The sequence below is a fragment of the Ostrea edulis genome, chromosome 3 (assembly GCF_947568905.1).
Source record: "Ostrea edulis chromosome 3, xbOstEdul1.1, whole genome shotgun sequence".
Taxonomy (NCBI): domain Eukaryota; kingdom Metazoa; phylum Mollusca; class Bivalvia; order Ostreida; family Ostreidae; genus Ostrea; species Ostrea edulis.
In genome coordinates, this window is record NC_079166.1 from 59,446,173 (window position 1) to 59,466,623 (window position 20,451).

Genomic DNA, 20,451 nt, shown 5'->3' on the forward strand with positions numbered 1-20,451 from the left:
TATAATTGTTGCTAATGCAATAATGTTTCGGATTTTTAGCTCCTTTTCTACATGTACTTGTATTCTCCGTATCAGTTTTGCTGGTTGTCTCTATTTCCTTATCGGCCTCCATGCAGAATATTATTTTTGTTATTGATAATGGGAAAAGCCTATAAACCTGTCTCCCTCTTTATACTGAGGAAATATTTCATATTTCGAGCACACACAGTAATGATTATGATTAAGTATTTATAACATTATAAAGAAATAGAAATAATGAAAGTATTTTAATGAATTAGTGAGCATAACTTTGACAAATACATGTACTTATATAAGCATTATGGGTAAACCCGTCATGCCAAAAATACATCGGCAGTATCAAGAACTTATAACAATGATGTTATCTCACTAATCAATTATAATGGTACTACGCTGTGACAATTTCCGTTTAAAATAAGAAATCAAACATTAAATTGCGAAGTTCCGGAAATCAAATTAGAGAACAAAATTACAAAATTCATTATTTACAGAATGATTTTTCGTAAATGTGTTGTCTTATATTTGATCGTTGTTTCTGTGTGTATACAAGGAACCGACCCCTGCAATCAAACGGGGTAATTATGACACTTATATTCATTATATGAATGACGCATAAGAAATTATTTCTTAGACATTGTATTTGGTGAGGAATTGCATCCTTTGTTGAGAAATTGAAATTATCAAGTGGGGCAGTGTCAGATGTTTTGTTTTTTCTTCAAACCAATGGTATAGATATCTGATATTATAGGGGTAACATTAAATCTATTTTTCTGTTGACTTTGTGATATCTTGTTGTGATGGATGCAAACATTTTTACATTTACCATAATAAAGAAAATTAAAAGTCACTACATTGTTGTTGATGTAAGTACGTTTGATTTGAAAATAACAAAAGTAACATTTTCTCGTCATTTAGACCGAACGGCCAGTGCTGTGAGCATTACAGATGGAACAAAACAACAGGAGAATGCACTCGTACGTTCTTCATACTTTGTTTTTAAGCACTGGCAAAAAAGCAAAACCAGAACATTCACTTGAACATTTTTTTGATTTACCCTGCCCTCAAGGGTACACAGGGGAGACGTGCGATGCAAAATGTCCTCATCCAACATACGGAGTTGCTTGTCAGAGTGTCTGCGCCTGCAAGATAATGTTTTGTAACGTTGTGACAGGATGCCCTGTTACTACAGGTAAGTATGTTTTCCACCGGATTTGCGGTACGTATAGGAAATGAATGTAGTTTATTCATCTTTTTCACCCCGTACATATACTATTTCAATTAATAGTGCGACATTTAACTCTGGACACGACAAAAGTCCGGAGTTTCGCCAACCCTTTTATTAAGGATACAAATAAACCCTTTACAAAAAAAGATGGGATTTTATGTTCACAAGACATGCACCAACATTTACACTTGTACCTATTGTAGTTTTTAAGATATTTCACCTGAAATCAAAAAATTGCAAACCAATGGTAAGTGGGTTTTCCACCGGATTTGCCGTACTTATAAAAATGAATGTAGTTTATTAATCTTTTTCACCCCGTACATATACTATTTCAATTAATATTCTGTTATTTTTATCTCCTTCTAGGCACCTGATCCCATCTCTATTAGGTCCAGGGGTCAGTGTTTGATCTACTCTTCATTTTGTATTCTTTGTAGAATTTATTAGATTGATCATTCTTCCTTTATTTCACATTTCACCCTGATGGTAAAGGTGAAGTGTGTCACAGCCGGCTTAACTAGATAATAGTTCAACAATGGCCATTGAATTCCATGGGCACATTTGATTATAACATCTACTTGACAGCCTGATTTACTTTAAAGATTACATAACATGTTGACCCGGTTTCACTTTTCGACATTAATGAATGTTTGTTATTAAAATGCCAAAACAAAAATTATGTATTTTCCAAGGGACCGATGAAAAACAAATTTAATAAATTGCACTACAGAACTTCAAACCTACAAAATCAGCTAGGTGATATATGGGCATGTGGGGCATATATAGAGACCTGTAGTTTTGATAAAAATATGGCAAACTTCTCCGTTTGTTTCTTACAGCTATGCGTGTTAAGGGTGTTAATAGACATTATTTACCGAGCTCAGAGGGTTAGAAGATAGATAATGCATCGTATTGATCGGGAAAATAAGAATTATTGTATAGTTATATGCCTACGAAACGATACCTAGTTCCTAACTATTGTCTACAAATCAACCACTAGTAGGAATTTAAGGTGATCAGAAACGCGATTTTTATTTGATTTATAATTGAATAACATAAAACCAGCTAGAGTTCACCAAACGACACCCGATTGCCTATCGTTTATCTTTAGATCTTAATTCGGATTTTATTTTAACGATTCTACGAAAACCAATGGTTTCACTTGGTTCGAATATCTGGGTGACAACCTTGTTGACTTTAAAATGGCATAAAATGTCAACCAGGGTTTTCTTGCGGAAACTAGTCGAAATTACGCCAGATTTCTATCAAAGTGTCAAAACTAAATTATGTATATTCTAAAACAACTAAGCAAACCAAATGTATTACTTTATGCTCCATGTCAGCTTATAATTAATAAACGACAATCAGTTTTGTAATACATGTCCTTGTTGCAAAGAAAGTCGCAGAGGACTGTAACTTACAAGGAAATGCTTTGTGGATCGTTTAACCGTGAAAAACATAAACATTAATGACAGTAAGAAAAATGCATATCAATACTTTTTGTTAATTGAAAAGTAAACTCTTATTATGATAATGAAATAATAGTTGACTAATGAAAAGAGCTCTACCTCCCAACTGCGACATATCAATTGTCTGATGGTCGCTCTAAATCTGTCGGATAATTCGGGCTACTCTAAGTGCAAAGCGTAATCGAAACTTATGAAAAACACAAATTTTCATAGATAAGCCAAAATACTAATTAGCTATATATGTTTGAAAACCAATATATGTTTAATCCGAAGTTTGGGAAATATGATTTTTACCTCGAAGGGACATGGGGATGAAATAAAACATTGTGAATTTTCTAATTTGTGGATATCTTCTAATTAGAAGCTGAACTTTATTCAAACATATAGGCCTGGATCGATCATCTAGCATAGCAGTTTTTTGTTGACTTCTAAACCCTTAGTGTGCATGCCTGTTTTGCTTCCGGATTTTTAGTCTGTTTACTAGGCTGTAATGTGTATGGTACATCAGACATGTGTAGTTACACCCCTTTCGTTTCGACCAAAAGAGTTCTATCATATTTTCAACTCTAATTACTAACATCGATGATCAAACAAAGCCATTCATTGATAGGCTTCCATGGAAAGGAAAAAATATATGTACAATACAGGGGTTTCGGCTTATCTTAAAGAAAAGTCCTGTATTTATAGAGAAACTCGCCACATATCATAATGTATAGGATAATTATATGAGAATCGTGTGTATAGTATACTGTATACCAGTATTTTTTCCGTGACTCTCCTTCGAAAATAAACCATTACTCAGATATGAAATTACATGTACTAATTAAATTAGGGAATGGGTGGACCTAGATGCTTATGTTACACGTCATGGTTTTTACGTAGACCAACCTATGTTTTGTTCAGATAATACTAGTCTATCTATAGGAAATTTAAAGTTGGTTTTCGTTTCTTCTTGCGTCAAGGTACAACGGTGGAAACGCAGACCATATACAAGCGATTGTCGACGGTGGACTACAAGAGGGACATCCGCAATACAGTTACGGCTGGGAATGAAGTCGGTATGAAAGTGATATCATAATGAATTGTTACGTCATGACATTTGTCCCATCTTGATGAATTCATGTCTAGATATGCATATGACAACTTTAGTTTTAGAATCGTACAAAATATTAAAAAAAATTGCCTTTCTTCTACGCTTAGAAAAATCACATTCCAGTGATTTGAATACACGTGTTATAGCATTATGATTAAAAATAACCCGACGAAGTTTGTCGTTTGGTTCGGATCCGCGTATAACGCAAGGGAGATTGTAAAGATGTCAGCTGTGGGACCCTACTCTCGGACAAATCAGGGTAAATACTTGAAGTTAAAATTAATTATGTTTAAATACAAGAAACCAAAGTTGTCAACAATCAATGTAGACAACACTTAAAGCGTTTTATATGCTATCACAACACTTCAGTGGTGGAATATAGATATTTTATGCGTAGCTTTATGTTGCTTGTATACATTCTTCACATGTACCCGACGGATAATATTACGTGGTAAAACACAAGACGTAATAACAGTTAGTTTTTCAATTTATTTTAACACGATTTAGAAGAGTGCATACAGTCATCTAGGATTTAAAATATTGTACAAATGCAAATAAGGATGGATTGATATCGATGGTCTAAATTTACAGCCATAGTTAGCTTTATCAAGTGGCTTACTAGAAAAATAAACATGGGATATTTTCTGTGCTATTAATCTAACATCGTATTAATCATGATTTGAATTAATGGGGAGAAAGTTAATGACACTGAGTACATGCTGCATGCCGACATATTTGATGTGTTTAAGACATTTTCAATTCATGCAATGGCTGCAACATAGGTATTCATATAATTAATATTTCATATATGCCAGTGAACTCAAAACAAAGGCAACCACAGTCTTCCACATCTACTTCGTACTTGCATATTGTATTGAACATAGCTGTTAACGGCAAAACTCAAATTTATGTCAAACGAGATGACTTTAGCTTCTCCATCATCAACTTCCTATATTTATGTACCATAATTCCATTATCACCTGCATACTGGGGTTTTGTTTCTTAACAGATTCGATACCAAGAGCTTGTGCAGAGTATGATCAGTTTTTAAATTGATACAGGCTACTGACCAAAAATATATATGATGTTACAAGGGTTTGAACAGGCTCGTATAAAGCCAACATTTCACTAATTCAATGGTCGTTATGACAATCTAATTTGCTAATACAACCTATCATTGGGTAAATGTTGTCGAATGTGTCCGATACGAATTGTTAGGCCGTTCTTTACACACTGATTATGATTAAGGATTACTCCGTTTCTTTGTTTAAGATATGGTGCTAACTGCGGGTGTGACCAGTCGACATATGATGCTTATTCCTCCTCGGCACCTGACCCCACTTCTGGTATACCCAGGATTCCGTGTTTGTCCAACTCTTGAATTTGTATTCCTTGTAGGAACTATGGGTTTGTTTACTTTTCATGAGACCATGTCATTTGCAAATGTGCATGGTATGTCAAGAATATGAATTTTCTGCATCTCTAGAACAACTATTACACATGTATAACAAGGTAATTCTTATAAACTATAATGAATACAATCAGGTACTGGGTACACTATTTCTATGGGTGTAATTTGCACCTAGTTAAATGATATTCGTCAAGATAGTGAATGATATAAAATTTGTTGCGATATTGTTGCATGGTATGAAATGTGAATGCTTTTATGTTATACACATACTAACGTGAACACTTAGACGTACAATATTTTTGTTTTGATATTTTCCATTGAGAATTTTCTTTTTACATCTAGTAGACCAAGCTGAAAAACATATTGATCTCCGTGGATAATATTTGCCTCCATCAGCGGCTTTCTACACCGTACATGATAGTCAAACCAGGATATCCACTGATTTCACTTAATATGACGTGGCTTGTCATCTTCATTTGTACTTATAAATAAAAGGAAATTCTAAATTATTCAAATCATCCTCATCTTTTTCAATATGAAACAAATATCTGCTGAAAGAGTATTTAATCTTTTTGTGTTCTATCAATTGCTTTCAATAAAGAAAACAAAATAAGAAGTAGCTTTATTGAAAGCTAATTGAATATCGCCTTAGATTACTTTACAGTGATTATTTCAAAATGTTATTCTTCTATATTGATCCTTCTATGTTGTTATAATACGTCTCCATAGGAGTGAAATATTCTCGAGAGTCCCTCTCAAAACAAAACACAATCAATATACATTGATAGTACAGGGGTTTCAACAGTCTCGATTTATGTAAGAATTTCGCAAGTTCTATGGTCGGTATAACGATCTAGTTCGTCGATACAACCTATCATTGGGTCAAGTGCTGTCTGACGTGTTTCACACCGATTGTTAGACCGTTCTTGGTACACTGATTTTTACTACGGATAAATCCGTTTACCTGATCAGGATGTAGGGCGTACGGTGGATGTGACCGGTCGACAGGGGATGCTTACTCCTCCTTGCCACCTGATCCAACCCCCGGTGTGTCCAGGGGTCCGTGTTTGCCCAACTATCTATTTTGTATTGCTTATAGGAGTTGTGAGATTGATCACTGTTCGTTATGTTCGCCTCTCATTAATATAGTCAAATGCAAAAATATTTGAATGTAAAGGGGGCACACTTAAAGTAAAGAGATTGACATTCATTTGCTGAACTAGAAGTATTACTCACTGTAGTATTACTCACTTATCTTATTTCCGATGATGAATTCATAGGATTTCTTAAAAAGGGAACATATACACATATATATCCCCCTACCCAAGAGGAGGATGTGTCACTTCTGGTTTTCATGTAGCTATTAAGGTTGCCGTATTCTCTTTAATTTTTTTGAAAGCTAAATTCACTTTCAAATATAGCAGCTACATGTACCGAGGTAATGACATTTTGAAAAGAAATCCAACTTGTTAAAGTATGCCCATTGAAGAGTTTACGTAAACCGTGATATAATTCAAATTTTTATTTTAGAACAATAATTTCCTGCAAATATATATAACCTCTTATACGTGTTTAAGTGTAAAATAGGATGCAGCAGGGGGTCAGACTCCTAACCCTACTTCCATTCTGAATTATAGACAAAAACTTAATCGAAACAAATCAACCCACGTCATTTTCATGTCTTTAAGTATCGAATCAAATTGACTTCCCTCCTTCAAGTGTGTTTAATTGCAAGAGTTGCATGGGTCCAAACACACACCCACACCTCGGTATTGTTAACTATCTATACAACAATATAGATCTCCCACCTCCGGTATTTCCAGTGGTCCATGTTTGCCCTACTCTCTATTTTGTATTGCTTATAGGAGTTGTGAGATTGGCCACTGTTCGTTATCTTCACCTTTCATCTTGTATATATTTGATGCAGTGTATACTGCATGTTTAAACCTATGTTTATATACGTAATTTAAAGCCAGTTATAGTCCCATCCTTGCAAATACGAATGCAAGAACCTCAGGACCAACATTTATTTGAATTCTTAAATCAATGCATGCATACTCGACCCTTATGGCGCGAAAAGGTGTGAACGCAGATGTTGAATGGCGGAAGAGGCTATCCACGATATAACCATATGGATGGTTAAAAGGAAAGGTATTGACGAATTTTCAGATCTTTGTGCTAGTTCTATCCTATTGATTGACAACATTGATGAGCACTCCCCAAACTCAAACATAGTTCACTTATTTTCAACCTAGTTTTAACACACTATTCATGATGAATTAGATTCATTAATGAGGTACTTTCAGCTAATCACTAAAATGGTGAATATATAATAAACACATAAATTGTCAGATCCGAAGTTTTTTTGACATCAGTATCTTTGATTAGTATCAGAATCAGTTTTTTTTAAATTGAGGCAGGCTATTGTCAAACACGTTGCTGGTACAATAGCTTCGAGAGTCTCATTTAGATTAAGCATGTTGCTAATTCTATCGTCATTGAAATGCCTTAGTGTGCCAATATACATATAAAATTATGCGCCCGAGGGTGATAACCCTACTCGTAATTTGTGATATCGCCCTGCTTAAAAGTCCATAATAGTTTTATTATCCTGAAGAATCTGAACGCAAAAAAACCTAACACACATTTATTGACTTGTACCATGTATATTTTTTTTTTATTGAAAACGTTAACAAATTCGCAATAACTTTCCCTGCAGAAAATTCTGATACTTTTCAAATAGTTTTCGAGGGGTGCAATAAATATTACCCTCAACTACATATATTATTTTGTTTTGCACTCATTGCCCTACTTTTATTATATATATATGTTATTAAAAACAAAGCATTGAGGTTGGTGAAAGTTAAACAAGAGAAAGCTTTGAATTGTGACGTCACAGTAGAATGGCGCAAAAACATAACGTCAAACCTAAACATTTCGTAATGTATTTCAAAACAAAAACGTAAACATCAAGTGTAATGCAGAATTGCATTAGAATGGAGATATTTCTGTCCTCAGTTCTTATTTTTGACCGTTAATGTTGACGCTGAAGTTCATGATTAACGATCCTGCATATCTTCAATTATTTTAATAGAACTTTCTCGCCTGTACCAATATAAGCTATCTTCTAGAGAGAGACAACACATTTGTCATCCTGCACGTGAGGGAGACATCACGGGTTGTCTTCCTTCACCTGACCAGCCCTCGACCAATGAAATTGACTGTATTATTCTGAATAATAATGATACAACCTATCATTGGATCAAATCCTGTCTAACGTGTTCCATACCGATGGTTAGGTCATTCTTGGCACACTGATTTTGATGACTACGGATTACTTCTTTTACTTGATGAAGACATAAAGCTCACGGCGGGTGTGACCGGTCGAGAGGGGATGTTTACTCCTTCTAGGCACCTGATCCCCCCTCCGGTATTTTATTTTTGATAGGAGTTATGAGATTGATCTTCACAATTCATCTTTGAATTGGTAACTATAACTTTTAAGTTCATTCTCTAGATTTAAGTTGCACAGTGTTTTACCGGTAATTAGTAATAGTATGTAATTTACCAAATTACATGCTATCAATTCTGTGTTGAAAACCCCAAGAAAGACTTCAAATGAATAGTTTCCTGGTTTAAAACACAAAAGTGTGCATGAAATATTACTATTAAACAGGACTTTGGATGCAAAGGATATAGAAACTCATTTATTTCCGGGATAATAATCGGAATTTGTATCAGAAAATTATCACCCTATGTGGAACTCTTATGTGAGGAAGGTAAGAAAGAATTATAAAAAAACCAAATGACAACCACCGATGTGACCTGATGTTACCAATGAAAGGTAGGTTACCAACGAGTTATTTACCCTTGATCAGAATAAAGATTAAACTTTACATGGAATTTTCCAATGTGAGGATAATTAATTTCATTCCTGTCGTATACCATTCATCGGATTGAATTGTGCCTTTTCGGCAATATTGTGTTCAAATTTATAAACAGGAAATGAATTTCATTATATTTTCTCATGCGAATACTGAATCTCAATCAACCGAAAAACGTACTTACGTAAAAAGCATCCCTATACGGACAAACGTTTTTAAAACTTCATGCAAATTTTTTTTAGGAACCTGAAGATGGTTTGAAAGTAATGGAGGATAATAGTCTTGATGAAAATTTCACCGGAAAGAGGTAGCTTTTTACCCCCGGATTGAAAGCAGTATACTTCTGCACACTTGGACATTTTCAAATGTTCATCAGAAATTGTGTAAATTCCAAAATCAGTGTTATATCCTAACCGCACTGGTGTGCATTTATTTATGTGCCAATTATGGACAAGATATTGAATAAAGAATATTATGCTTTCACTTATTGAGTGACAAATCTTACACGTTGGGAGAAAGGAGTGACACTTATGCAAAGTTAACATATCTACCATATACCTCAAGTTCACAAAAGGTTTCCCTTGGTTTTGAAGGATGTGTCATTTCAACATTGTTATATATCTATATATGTTGAAATAATGTACTTATGCATAATACTTAAGAACCTGAAAATTGAAATTTTACTATTTCAAAGTTTTAAGATATGTATTTGCTAAATGCACTGTTATAGTGAATAGTGATACACTGTACAATAGGATATATTTTTCACAGTGCAGGGCGACTTATTTCTCCCTAAATATATGGGGTAGACAATTCGTTGTTTTCCTCTATTCATTCCGTCATTATAAGGAATAGAGAGAGAATGTAATGTTTCTTATTATTTCTTATTCTAATCAAGTGCCAGTTAAGGAATTGTTGTAAACATTGAGTGAAATTACTGACAATTGATAAGACTGCACTTTAATTGACAGGGGATGCTTACTCATCTTGGGCACCTGATCCCACCTCTGATATGTCCAGGGGTCCGTGTTTGCCCATCTTCCCAATTTGTATTGCTTATAGGAGTTTTTAAGATCCATCACTGTTAGTCATCTTCATTTTCATTAATGTGTCCCTTGTATGATTTGTCATAGTCCTCAAGATCTATAGACCAGGATAAGAAAATAATAGAGAAATAATTGAAGGGAGGGTGCGTCCATTATCAATGTAGCTGTATTTTTGTATTCTATTTAAAAATAATTAGTTCTGCATATTAGAATACTCTTCAAAAATCAATGCATATTGATGTATAAGTGAAAGGTGAAGATTGCCAACAGCGAACAATCTCATAACACCTATAAGTAATTTACAATAGAGAGTTGGGTATACACTGACCTCTGGATATACCAGAGGAATGTATTGGAATAATTGTTAGGTAATAACGTGGAAATCAGAAAGAAGGAACATTTATTTTAATAATTCTGCCATCTATTGCACACTCAATGATAAGTCTGGGTGAAGGTCATTTGGTATGCTTCTAATCACGTTGAAACGTCCATGTTTGTTTGTTTATGTAAGACGCTAAGTTCACTTTAGCATGACGATTTAAATGCAATATGACATAGATCTCTCTGAAGACCAATTGAACAAATTACAACATAAAGATAATGTCAGATATTTGTTTTGATTAGGGTCTTGCCTTTAGTCAAGAGCCCTATAGTGCTTAGCCTATGCGTGCATCCATGCATAGACAATGTTCCTGACGATTTGATTATATCTGCAGCTATAGTTTAGAAAATGTTTACATGTACTTACATTGTATATCAAGGGGTTACAGATCAAATCTGAGTTTGGGTTTAATTTACTTATTTCTGAAAGAAATCTAGGTCCTAAACTTCCCAATTTTCAAAGAATTTTATTGGCTGTCTCTGAGGCACTTGATTTGAAAATCTCTATTTGGATTTATATCACTGGATTACAGGTCAAGTGTCCTTTGGCGATACAATTTTGAAGTTATGATCTTAACCTTGGAGATCGGTCTATTTTCTAAAATTTGAACCTTACTCAGAACCTTTTAATGGTGAATGATGGGGCTGTCATGTTCTATATTTTCAATCTTTGTGACCAAACCTTTCTTTTGGTATCAACGTTGTTGACCTTGTTTATTGTTATGTGTCGCCAGTGGGGGCAAATTCCTCATGTAACCTATCTAATTCTTTTATCACATCTGGTTTACTAAACACAGATGCATATATCGTACGTACTTTTGTTTTGGTGGGTCAAATACGAGATTTAAATATTCCTCTTATTCTAAAAAAATGCTAAAGAACTTTTAGTAAACTTGAAATCGGAAAACTTTTCCCAAATCAATAACATCAAAACCTACGACTTTTCAACACTTTACACGACCATTCCTCACGATAAATTAAAGACTAGACTTTTGACATCATAGACAGTTGCTTCTCCAACAAAAATGGAAAAAGCAAATATTCATATCTAGTGATCAGTCATCCAACACTTTTTTAAACACCACTCTGATTGCACGCACACGTACTCTGAAGTTGAAATAAAAAATATGCTAGAGTTCCTCATTGACAATATCTTCGTGGTCTTTGGTGATCAGGTCTTCCAACAGTCTGTTGGAATTCCCATGGACATGAATTGTGCTGCTTGGTTAGCTGACCTGTTTCTATATTCATATGAAGTAGAATTTATTCAAAAACTTCTACGTGAGAGGAAAAAATCTCTTGTTGTGGCCTTCAATTCGACATTTAGATATTTCGACGACGTTTTGTCCAACAATAATAACTTTATTGATATGTCGATTTGATATATCCCTGTGAGCTCGAAAAAAAGACACCACAGGGTCGTCCGCTTCTGCTTCATACCTAGATATGTTATTGAAAGTAGACATTAATGGCAAACTGACAACTCAACTGTATGACAAATGGGATGATTTCAGCTTATCCGTCGTCGACTTCCAATATTCATGTAGTAATATTCCATCATCACCAGCATATGTGTATATATATCTCAACTAATTCGATACGCTAAAGTTTGATCTGCTTATGGTGAGTTTTTAAAGCGATGAAAGCTACTGACAAACAAGTTGATGGGACAGGGGTTTATTGAAGTCAGCTTTTCGCAAATTATATGGTCTTTATCACGATCTAGTTCGTCAATACAACCTATCATTCGGTCAAATGTTGTTTGACGTGTTTCATACTGATTGTTGGACGGTTCTTGGCATACTGATATTTACTACGGATAACTCCGTTTATCTGATCAGGATATAAGGCTAACGGCGGGTATGAATGGCTGGTCGACAGGGGGTGCTTACTCCTCCTAGGTACCTGATCCTACCTCTGGTCTGTCTAGGGGTCAATGTTTGCCTAACTATCTATTTTGTATTGCTAATATCAGTTGTGAGATTGATCAGTGTTCGTTATCTCCACCTTTCATACTATCCTTTGCGAGAATGAATCAAGTTTCTCTTGTTCATGGTTAACCCATCGTCTGGCATAATCTTCGACAGAATTCATAATAGAGATGGAATTATATCGCCAATTGAAAGAGCGATGTTTTCTGTATGTATGATCTTTTGAAATAATTTATTTGGAGTCTCCATGTTAAACTATATAAAGATCACCAGTAATGACATGTTGAGCTGGACTATAATTGAAAGAATACGAATAACTAGAACACGTAAGTGGATTGCTCGTATTTGTGCGTAGAATCGGAGTGGCGTTTAACAAAGCATTTTTTGTAATGAATATGGCATGGTTTTACCATCAAGTTACAGGAAAGTATGGGATTTCAAATATACTATTTGCAAACAATAAAACTTTGTTCTATTAATCCGGGAAAAATCACAAAAAATCATACAAAGTAAGTGCTACTTTGTGTCACTATTCCGATTGTGAAATCCTACTTTTTACAAGGTGTTTCAACGAGCCATTAAATATTGTTTTGGAGTGGATCATCTTAGTTTGCATAAATAAAATTGAAATAATGTTGATTTCCGAGTGGGTGATAAACCAACCGTTCTTTTTTAAAATCTTTTTAAGCGTGTAAATCTGGCTGGTTTGGATCCAACTGTTCAGAGAAATGTAGTGACAACTGTATTGACCAGTTATGTGACAACAGACATGGTAATTGTACACGGGGATATTTGGCTGGGTGGATGGGGCACAACTGCACTAGTTAAGGTTACCCACAGTTCTATATAGATAATGCCCTTCATCCCAAATGACGTCACAATGAACCAGTGTGTCAACACAATCGATTTTTTTTTTATTCATCGAGGTAGCATTGCATTTATATTTGGCTCATTCACTATATAGGGATTCTCAAGATTCATACCGAATATTAGAACGTTCTTGTCACACTGATTTTGACTATATATAGATCAATTTATCTAATCAATGTATGGGGTTCACGGCGGGTATGACCGGTCGGCAGGGGATACCTACTTCTGCTAGGCACCTGATCCTACCTCTGATGTGTCCAGGGGTCCGTGTTTGCCTAACTTTCTATTTTGTATTCCTTATAGATTGACCAATGTTCGTTATCTTCACCTTTCATTCTGCTTTTGGAAACATTTGATAATTGTTTCTTCGATACATGGCTCATTTCTAAGTGCTTATCATTTGTATAGGTGACAGCAATTATGAAAATGATTCACTACTCTGAAATCGTCCCTGACAGGTACAGAAAAAAACCCATTCATATGAAATGGTTTTGCATAAGTGCAACATTAACATTATCCCTGGTATTTTATGAGACTCCAGCAGAGGAAACGTCTTTCTGGTAGAAGGTACTAAACGCTTTTCTATAGTTTTATAATTGAACATGAATTATGAAAATAGGTGAAAACATATCTCATCAAAATGTTAAACATACTATCAAGATTAAAGTTTAGATCATTCGATTAAACATGGATGAAATTATGTCTTACATGTTTCATTACTGATTGTTAGACGGTTCTCGACACACTGATTTTGAATACAGATTACTCCGTTTACCTGATCAGGATACAGGACTCACGACGGGTGTGACCAGTCGACAGGGAGTGCATGCTTGGGCATCTGATCCAGCCTCTGGTGTGTCCAGGGGTTTGTATTTGCTCAACTTTCTGTTTTGTATTGTTTATGGGAGTTTTAGGATTGGTCACTGTTGGTTATATTCACCTTTTCTACTATGGTTTTTTAAGACCTTTCAAAGAATGTATATTAAAATTCAAACCGAACGACGTTCAATAATTATTCACTTTTCTGTCGCCAGAAGGAAACGCCAATAGAGAGGAAAAATACCGGAAGTAACAGGGAATAGTTGGAATATTCCAAGGTCGTTGCTTTACAAATAACATAGAATGTTTTCCGGTGGTGTCCTCACACAGAACATGGGGATATATGTTTTAAATGTTCCTCCCGATGTAAAAAAAAAAAAAAAAAAAAAGAAAGAAAAGAAACAAAAAGATAAACAGAAGAAAAAAAGAAAAGAAATTGATTGCGAGTTTTGAATTTGATATTTGAAAATATGAAATAGGAGATATTTTATCATCATAGTTTACGTGAATTGTCTCTAACTGTTACATTCGAAAAATATAAATTAAAATCAAAATGTCGTATGTTTGTTTCTTTTGTTTTCAGTTTACTTGTCATCATAAATTATGCTTTCGAAAGCACTGTTCAATAAGTTGAAAATAATTGTCCATTATGTTTTATAAAGGACATGTTCTCCAATTTATTCCACAATTACAGGTAACTTATTGGAGTCATATATAACATGAGAAAGGATTACATTTCAAAAATGTTTTATCGCTGTAATGATTTATGTGTAACCCGTTGTTAACGTACCCCTATCGTATCTATAAATTACATTACGTTCACATAGCATGTATGGATATATCAAATGATTCGTACATAAACACGGGGTGCATCAAAACCCAATTCTGGTTTCATGCACATACACGTTGACTTTGATATTAAAATGATGCTGGTGTTCCTCTTTAATGATCTCTACGTAGTATTTGGTGATGAGGTATCCAAACTCTCAGAACTCCCAAAGGCAGGAATTGTGTTATTTTGTTACGTCACATGTTGTTGGTTTTTTTTTTTTGTATTCCTACGAAAAATAACTTATCAAAACGTCCCTACAGGAAAATAGAAAAACATCTTGACTTGATCCTCAACTCCACATTGAGATATAAGACTTTTTATCTATTTACAATACATTAACTGGCCGAGGTGGTCTAGAGGTACTATTACATAACTGTTCTCGTTGCAGCAGACTTGCTGTAAATCAGCTGCAAATAACTTTATTTGCAGGGGAAAATAATTCATGTTCCTGGGTGTTTGCAGTTAGCTGCAATCTTTCTGTGAACATGGCAACTTTTTGCCGCACGCTTCCTGCACATTTCCAGGACATGTTTTCTTGGCAAGAAACCCAGCCTCTCAATTTCAAACAATAAGAAATGTTTGCAGGTGGTTTGCAAGAATCTTTAAACATTTCAAAATAATTGCAGGAAATAAACAGAAACTTTTACAATACAAATTGTTTACAGGAAACTTGCAGAAATCTTTAACAAAACAAAATTCTTTGCAGCTTCATTAACAATTACATTAATTAATGCAGTTGAAAAACGATTAAAAGAATTTTGTTTTATTCACTTCAGTTTTGTTTGTAAAACAATAAGTAACACTTTTGTCCTGTAATCACCTGTTTATCTTCAACTTGTAAAACTAGAGAAAGTAAAAGTGAAATTAACAGTGTGCATTGATCAGACATTGTGGAAAAGTGTCAAAAGGAATCACTGAGACAGAAACATGACCTTGACTTCCTACCCTCTATTGATCATCTGTACTATTATATCTAGTTACACATGTATCTTGCTTTTCTCTCCTTGTCACGTAAAAATTCATATCAAAGTTGTATATAGGGGCTATACTAGTAGAGTTTAAAAACCACACTAGCTGTGAAATATTGACAGTCTCTGGAATCCGTAAACTCAACCTCAACATGAACATGTGAATATAACACAGATTGGCAGATAGCTAAAACTCCTATAAAACAATTAATGCATCTGTTTATATAAAAGTGAGCAAATAGCAACTATTTTTTTCTAATAACAACAATTTTACCTTCATTCCATAACAGAAGTGCTTTTGTAGTAGAACAGTTTCATTGCCTATATATAAAAAAAAAATACGACACACGCACTGTAAATCTACATCGATATCAATATAATCATTAAAAGCATTGGGTGTGTGATTCACTTGCAAACATTCTGTGCCCAAATTGAATTCACTAAACTCCACATTGTTGTTATGCTACACTGTAAACATTTGGGAACAGTTGACATGGAGTTCATGTTTTGAAGAAACTCCTGATGTTACGTTCACAATGTAAGCAATTTACCTTGTACATACAGTCTCTCTCTCTCTCTCTCTCTCTCTCTCTCTCTCTCTCTCTCTCTCTCTCTCTCTCTCTCTCTCTCTCTCTCTCAATAAGTGCGATACAAGCTCAACATGACGCAAATTGTTCTCTGAAATTGACAACACAGTAAATAAATTTCATTTCAAAGTCGCTGCGTTTGGAGGAAGGGGGTTGGAATACAACGCGCATCGTGAATGATTTTTTGATTTATATATTAGCAGAAGTATCAGAATTTTTGCACTTTCTCTTCTGTTCACGTAAAACAGGAAGAGAGGTACTCCACGGTTTTTCTCTCTGTTGTACGGGGTATATTTACTCTCGTGAAAGAGCAATAAGGATCGAGTTTTCGCGAGAATATCTCACTGTAGGGGAAAAGTTCACAACCTGTACTAGCTAAGCTTATATATATGAAAGGCGACGATAGCGAACAGTGATCAATCTCAGAACTGCTATAAGCAATACAAAATAGATAGTTGGGAAGCACGGACCCCTGCATACACCAGGGATGCGATCAGGTGCCTAGGAGGAACAAGCATCACCTGTCGACTGGTCACACCCGCCGAGAGCCCTATATCCTTGTCATATACAGTACCTGCAACATTATCCTTGACATTCTTATCGTGTTTTCCGTTTATCGTGAAAATAGTTTATCGTGTAGCTTCGGAAACTATCGAGATTGTATTTTAAATCTAATGAAAAAGTACGATACTTTTCGAAAGCTTTATTCGTTTTGTTAAAGAAGCTATTTTTAGAAATCAAGAAAAGAAAAAGAGCTTTTATTAAAGTATATTTGAAAGAGAACATAAAGCTGTCGATTTTAAGGCAGAAGAAAAGCTATTTTTCTGTCCAGAGAGGGTGAAAATTTATCACAATTTTATTCTAAATAGTATGGAAAGTAGGCAATGGTTTGCCGAGCAAACCGGGGACAGTAAATCTGAAAGCTTCTTCATCTGAAGTTCATAAACATTTTGTTTGTCTAGAAACAATTATTTGTAATTAACACTAACAGAGAAATAGGAAGTTCTGATTTGAGAGGAAAAATCAGTAAATTACATTGTTTATTACATATATTTTATTAAAGGTTTTTTTTTCTTCCGATTTTTCCCACCTGCATTCTATTTATATACCAATTACTGAACTTGTGCGCGTCTGTGTATCACCCGTGTTTTGACTACAAACATTCTCAGGGACGTTGTATTTCACACATTTAGAAGATTAAGGTTTAAAAGGGTGCAATGGTGTTGCATCTCCCAAACGCCTGCTCAACTGGGCACGAGTCGTTGTTTTTTAATTGTACATGTACCAATAGTCGTACGGGTAGATACTGAAAATTGATGCCCGTTTTGATGATTATATGAATTTTTGGTACATACTAAACCCAACGGTTTTTTAGCGTTTAAAATTGTGAATCTTAAAAAGAATGCCGGATTTTGGTTTTTTTCCATAGCTTATTTATTTTTTGTTATTAAGACATAAATTCAAATACATCTGTTCCAATTACTTATGACTATCAATTATCACTCAGAGTGTAGAAATATCGAACGTATGAAGATTTGGTGTAGTGCAGTGGATTGTTTTTAAAACGGTCATGATGAAAATACTTGTAATTGTTGAATAACCGGTGAACTTAGATTATATTACATTTAGTTAATTCCCTTTGTAATTTATATATCAAACATTAGGTGACAATATAATTTTAGAATCATTGGCTGGAAAAATTCATATAGATATCAAATAATGAATTAAAAACCATATATAATTTTGTTTTTTGATTTTTCATGTAGCTGTGATGGCGTAAAAACATGAATTAAAAATATCTTTTTTTAAAAGGACGACCGTGTACTAAAGAAATAATACGTTTTAGGTGTAAAATGAATATTGAAATCCTTCAGCATTATTATCAACATAATGTAATTATGTTGTAGGTATCAAAATTTCGTTCTGTCTAAATTGCTTCTAAATTTACAACATTTCTATCAGATTATCCGTTTATCGTGAAGATCGTTTATCGTATTTTGCGTTTATCAGGTCTATCGTGAAGATCGTTTATCAGGATTTGCGTTTATCGAGTTTATTCTTGTATCCTATCGTATCGTGCGTGTATCCTATTCTATCGTGCATGTATCGTGTCCTATCGTTTATCATGTCAGGAATAATGTGGCGAGTACTGTAAATGGAGTTATTCGTAGTAAAAATCAGTGTGCCAAGAACGGCCTAACAATCGGTATAAAACACGTCAGGCAGCATTTGATCCAATGATAGGTTGTATTGACCAATTACATCGTTATAACGACCATATAATTTGCGAAATACTGACAAGCAAGACCGTTCAAACGCCGATACCATCAACTTGTTTGTCAGTAGCTTACCTCGATTTCAAAACTGACAATACGCAGAGCAACCTCTTGCGTATCGATGTTGGGATATTGTTCCTTTCGTTACTTTGATTCATTTTTATTGGATTCTTGTGATTTTAATTATGTGCAATTGTATTTCTATTTCAAAGTGGTTTTCTTCATCAGTCATTGTGAATACATATCAACACAGCTTTATCCAGTTAAAATGAACAATTCAATCTGTGTCCAAATAAATCTAATAAGTTGGCTATATATATTTTTGTGTACCGGCACTCTGAGGTGAAAAACTTTGCAGTGTAGCATGATCATTGGCTGTACTGACGGTGGAGTTACTGCGGAGGAAACTGTGATAATTGTCAGACCAAATATCTAGCAAATGAAAGATGCAAAGGATTTGCTATGGTCATAAATGTGAATTTTTACCTTTAGTTTGTTAATTGTTTGTTACTTTCATTTGTCCCTTTGAGAAAATACAAATTCATGATTAAAAAGCATTGCTGCAATCTTGTTGATGCATACATGGATGTGTCTGCAGTAAGCGTGCAGGAGTATTTAGCTATTTTGTTCGCGGCAAGCTTACAGCGATGTTCGCAGCAAGTTTGCAAGAAGCCCCCAAATATGGGAATGTGAGCGTTTGCAGCAAACTTTCAGCAAATTTCATGTCCATGGTAAAATCATAGCTGCACGTTTACAACTTACTTGTTCCAGACTTGCAGCAATGAATAATTCATTGTTATGTGGCTTAGTATTAACAGCAATATTCGCAGCAAGCCCAATATTTGGTGAGAGTTGAGCATTTGCCCCACATGCGTAAGGCCGGGGTTTGAATCCCGGCCGCGACAGAAATAAGTTGTTAAAACAGGTAGTGACAGTTCAATTGCCAAACGCTCGACACCAGGTGTGAATGTCACGGATGGGCGAGGGCATGTTCACGTTTGCTCAAATAATAACTCGAAGCATGCTACAAACGAATAAATTGATATTAATGGTATTTTAGCAGTCTCGTCTGAAGTCAGCAAATTGCAAAGTGTTTGTTAAAATATCATACTTAGCAAATACAATACGTCATGAGGTCAAGTGCTGTTCACCTTGATTAATACCAATTGTTAAGCCGTTCTTTGCAGACTGATTTTGACTACAGATCACACCGTTTATCTCTCGGTAGATGTGGCCTGTAAAACGGGGATGCTTACTCCCCTTAAAACAGTATCCCATCTCTGGCTTGCACAAGGTTCATGTTCGTCTTACATAGGGTTTATGACATTAAGCACAGTTCATTTTCTTTCCCGTTTCGTAATAACGGTAAAACCCTATGCCCTTTTGACATTCACTTACAAATATTACATTGTTACCAGTGTATGTTGTTTATGCCTCACAACGCTTTCGATACCAATATTGTGTTCTGGATGTGATAAAGTTCTGAACCTAACAGGCTACGGTGTCATTAGTTGATATTTCAGTGGTGTGTAAAGTGCTATAAAGGCAGACTTTTGCAAATTATATGCTCGTTATAGTGGTTTTATTTGCAAATACAACCTGTCATTTCATGTGAGTTGGATGCTGTCTAGTGTATTCCAT

The 20,451-nt window shown here is 34.8% G+C and overlaps 1 protein-coding gene across 1 annotated transcript; it reads left to right on the top strand.

Moving 5' to 3' along the window:
* The first annotated feature begins 525 nt into the window (after nt 1-525).
* On the top strand, nt 526-5,719 carry LOC125676082 (uncharacterized). The gene is made up of 6 exons (XM_056158366.1): nt 526-593; nt 934-992; nt 1,085-1,207; nt 3,675-3,770; nt 5,078-5,212; nt 5,559-5,719. The coding sequence occupies exons 3-6, from the start codon at nt 1,168-1,170 to the stop codon at nt 5,594-5,596; spliced, it is 309 nt and encodes a 102-aa protein (XP_056014341.1). The 5' UTR covers nt 526-593; nt 934-992; nt 1,085-1,167; the 3' UTR covers nt 5,597-5,719.
* The last annotated feature ends 14,732 nt before the right edge of the window (nt 5,720-20,451 follow it).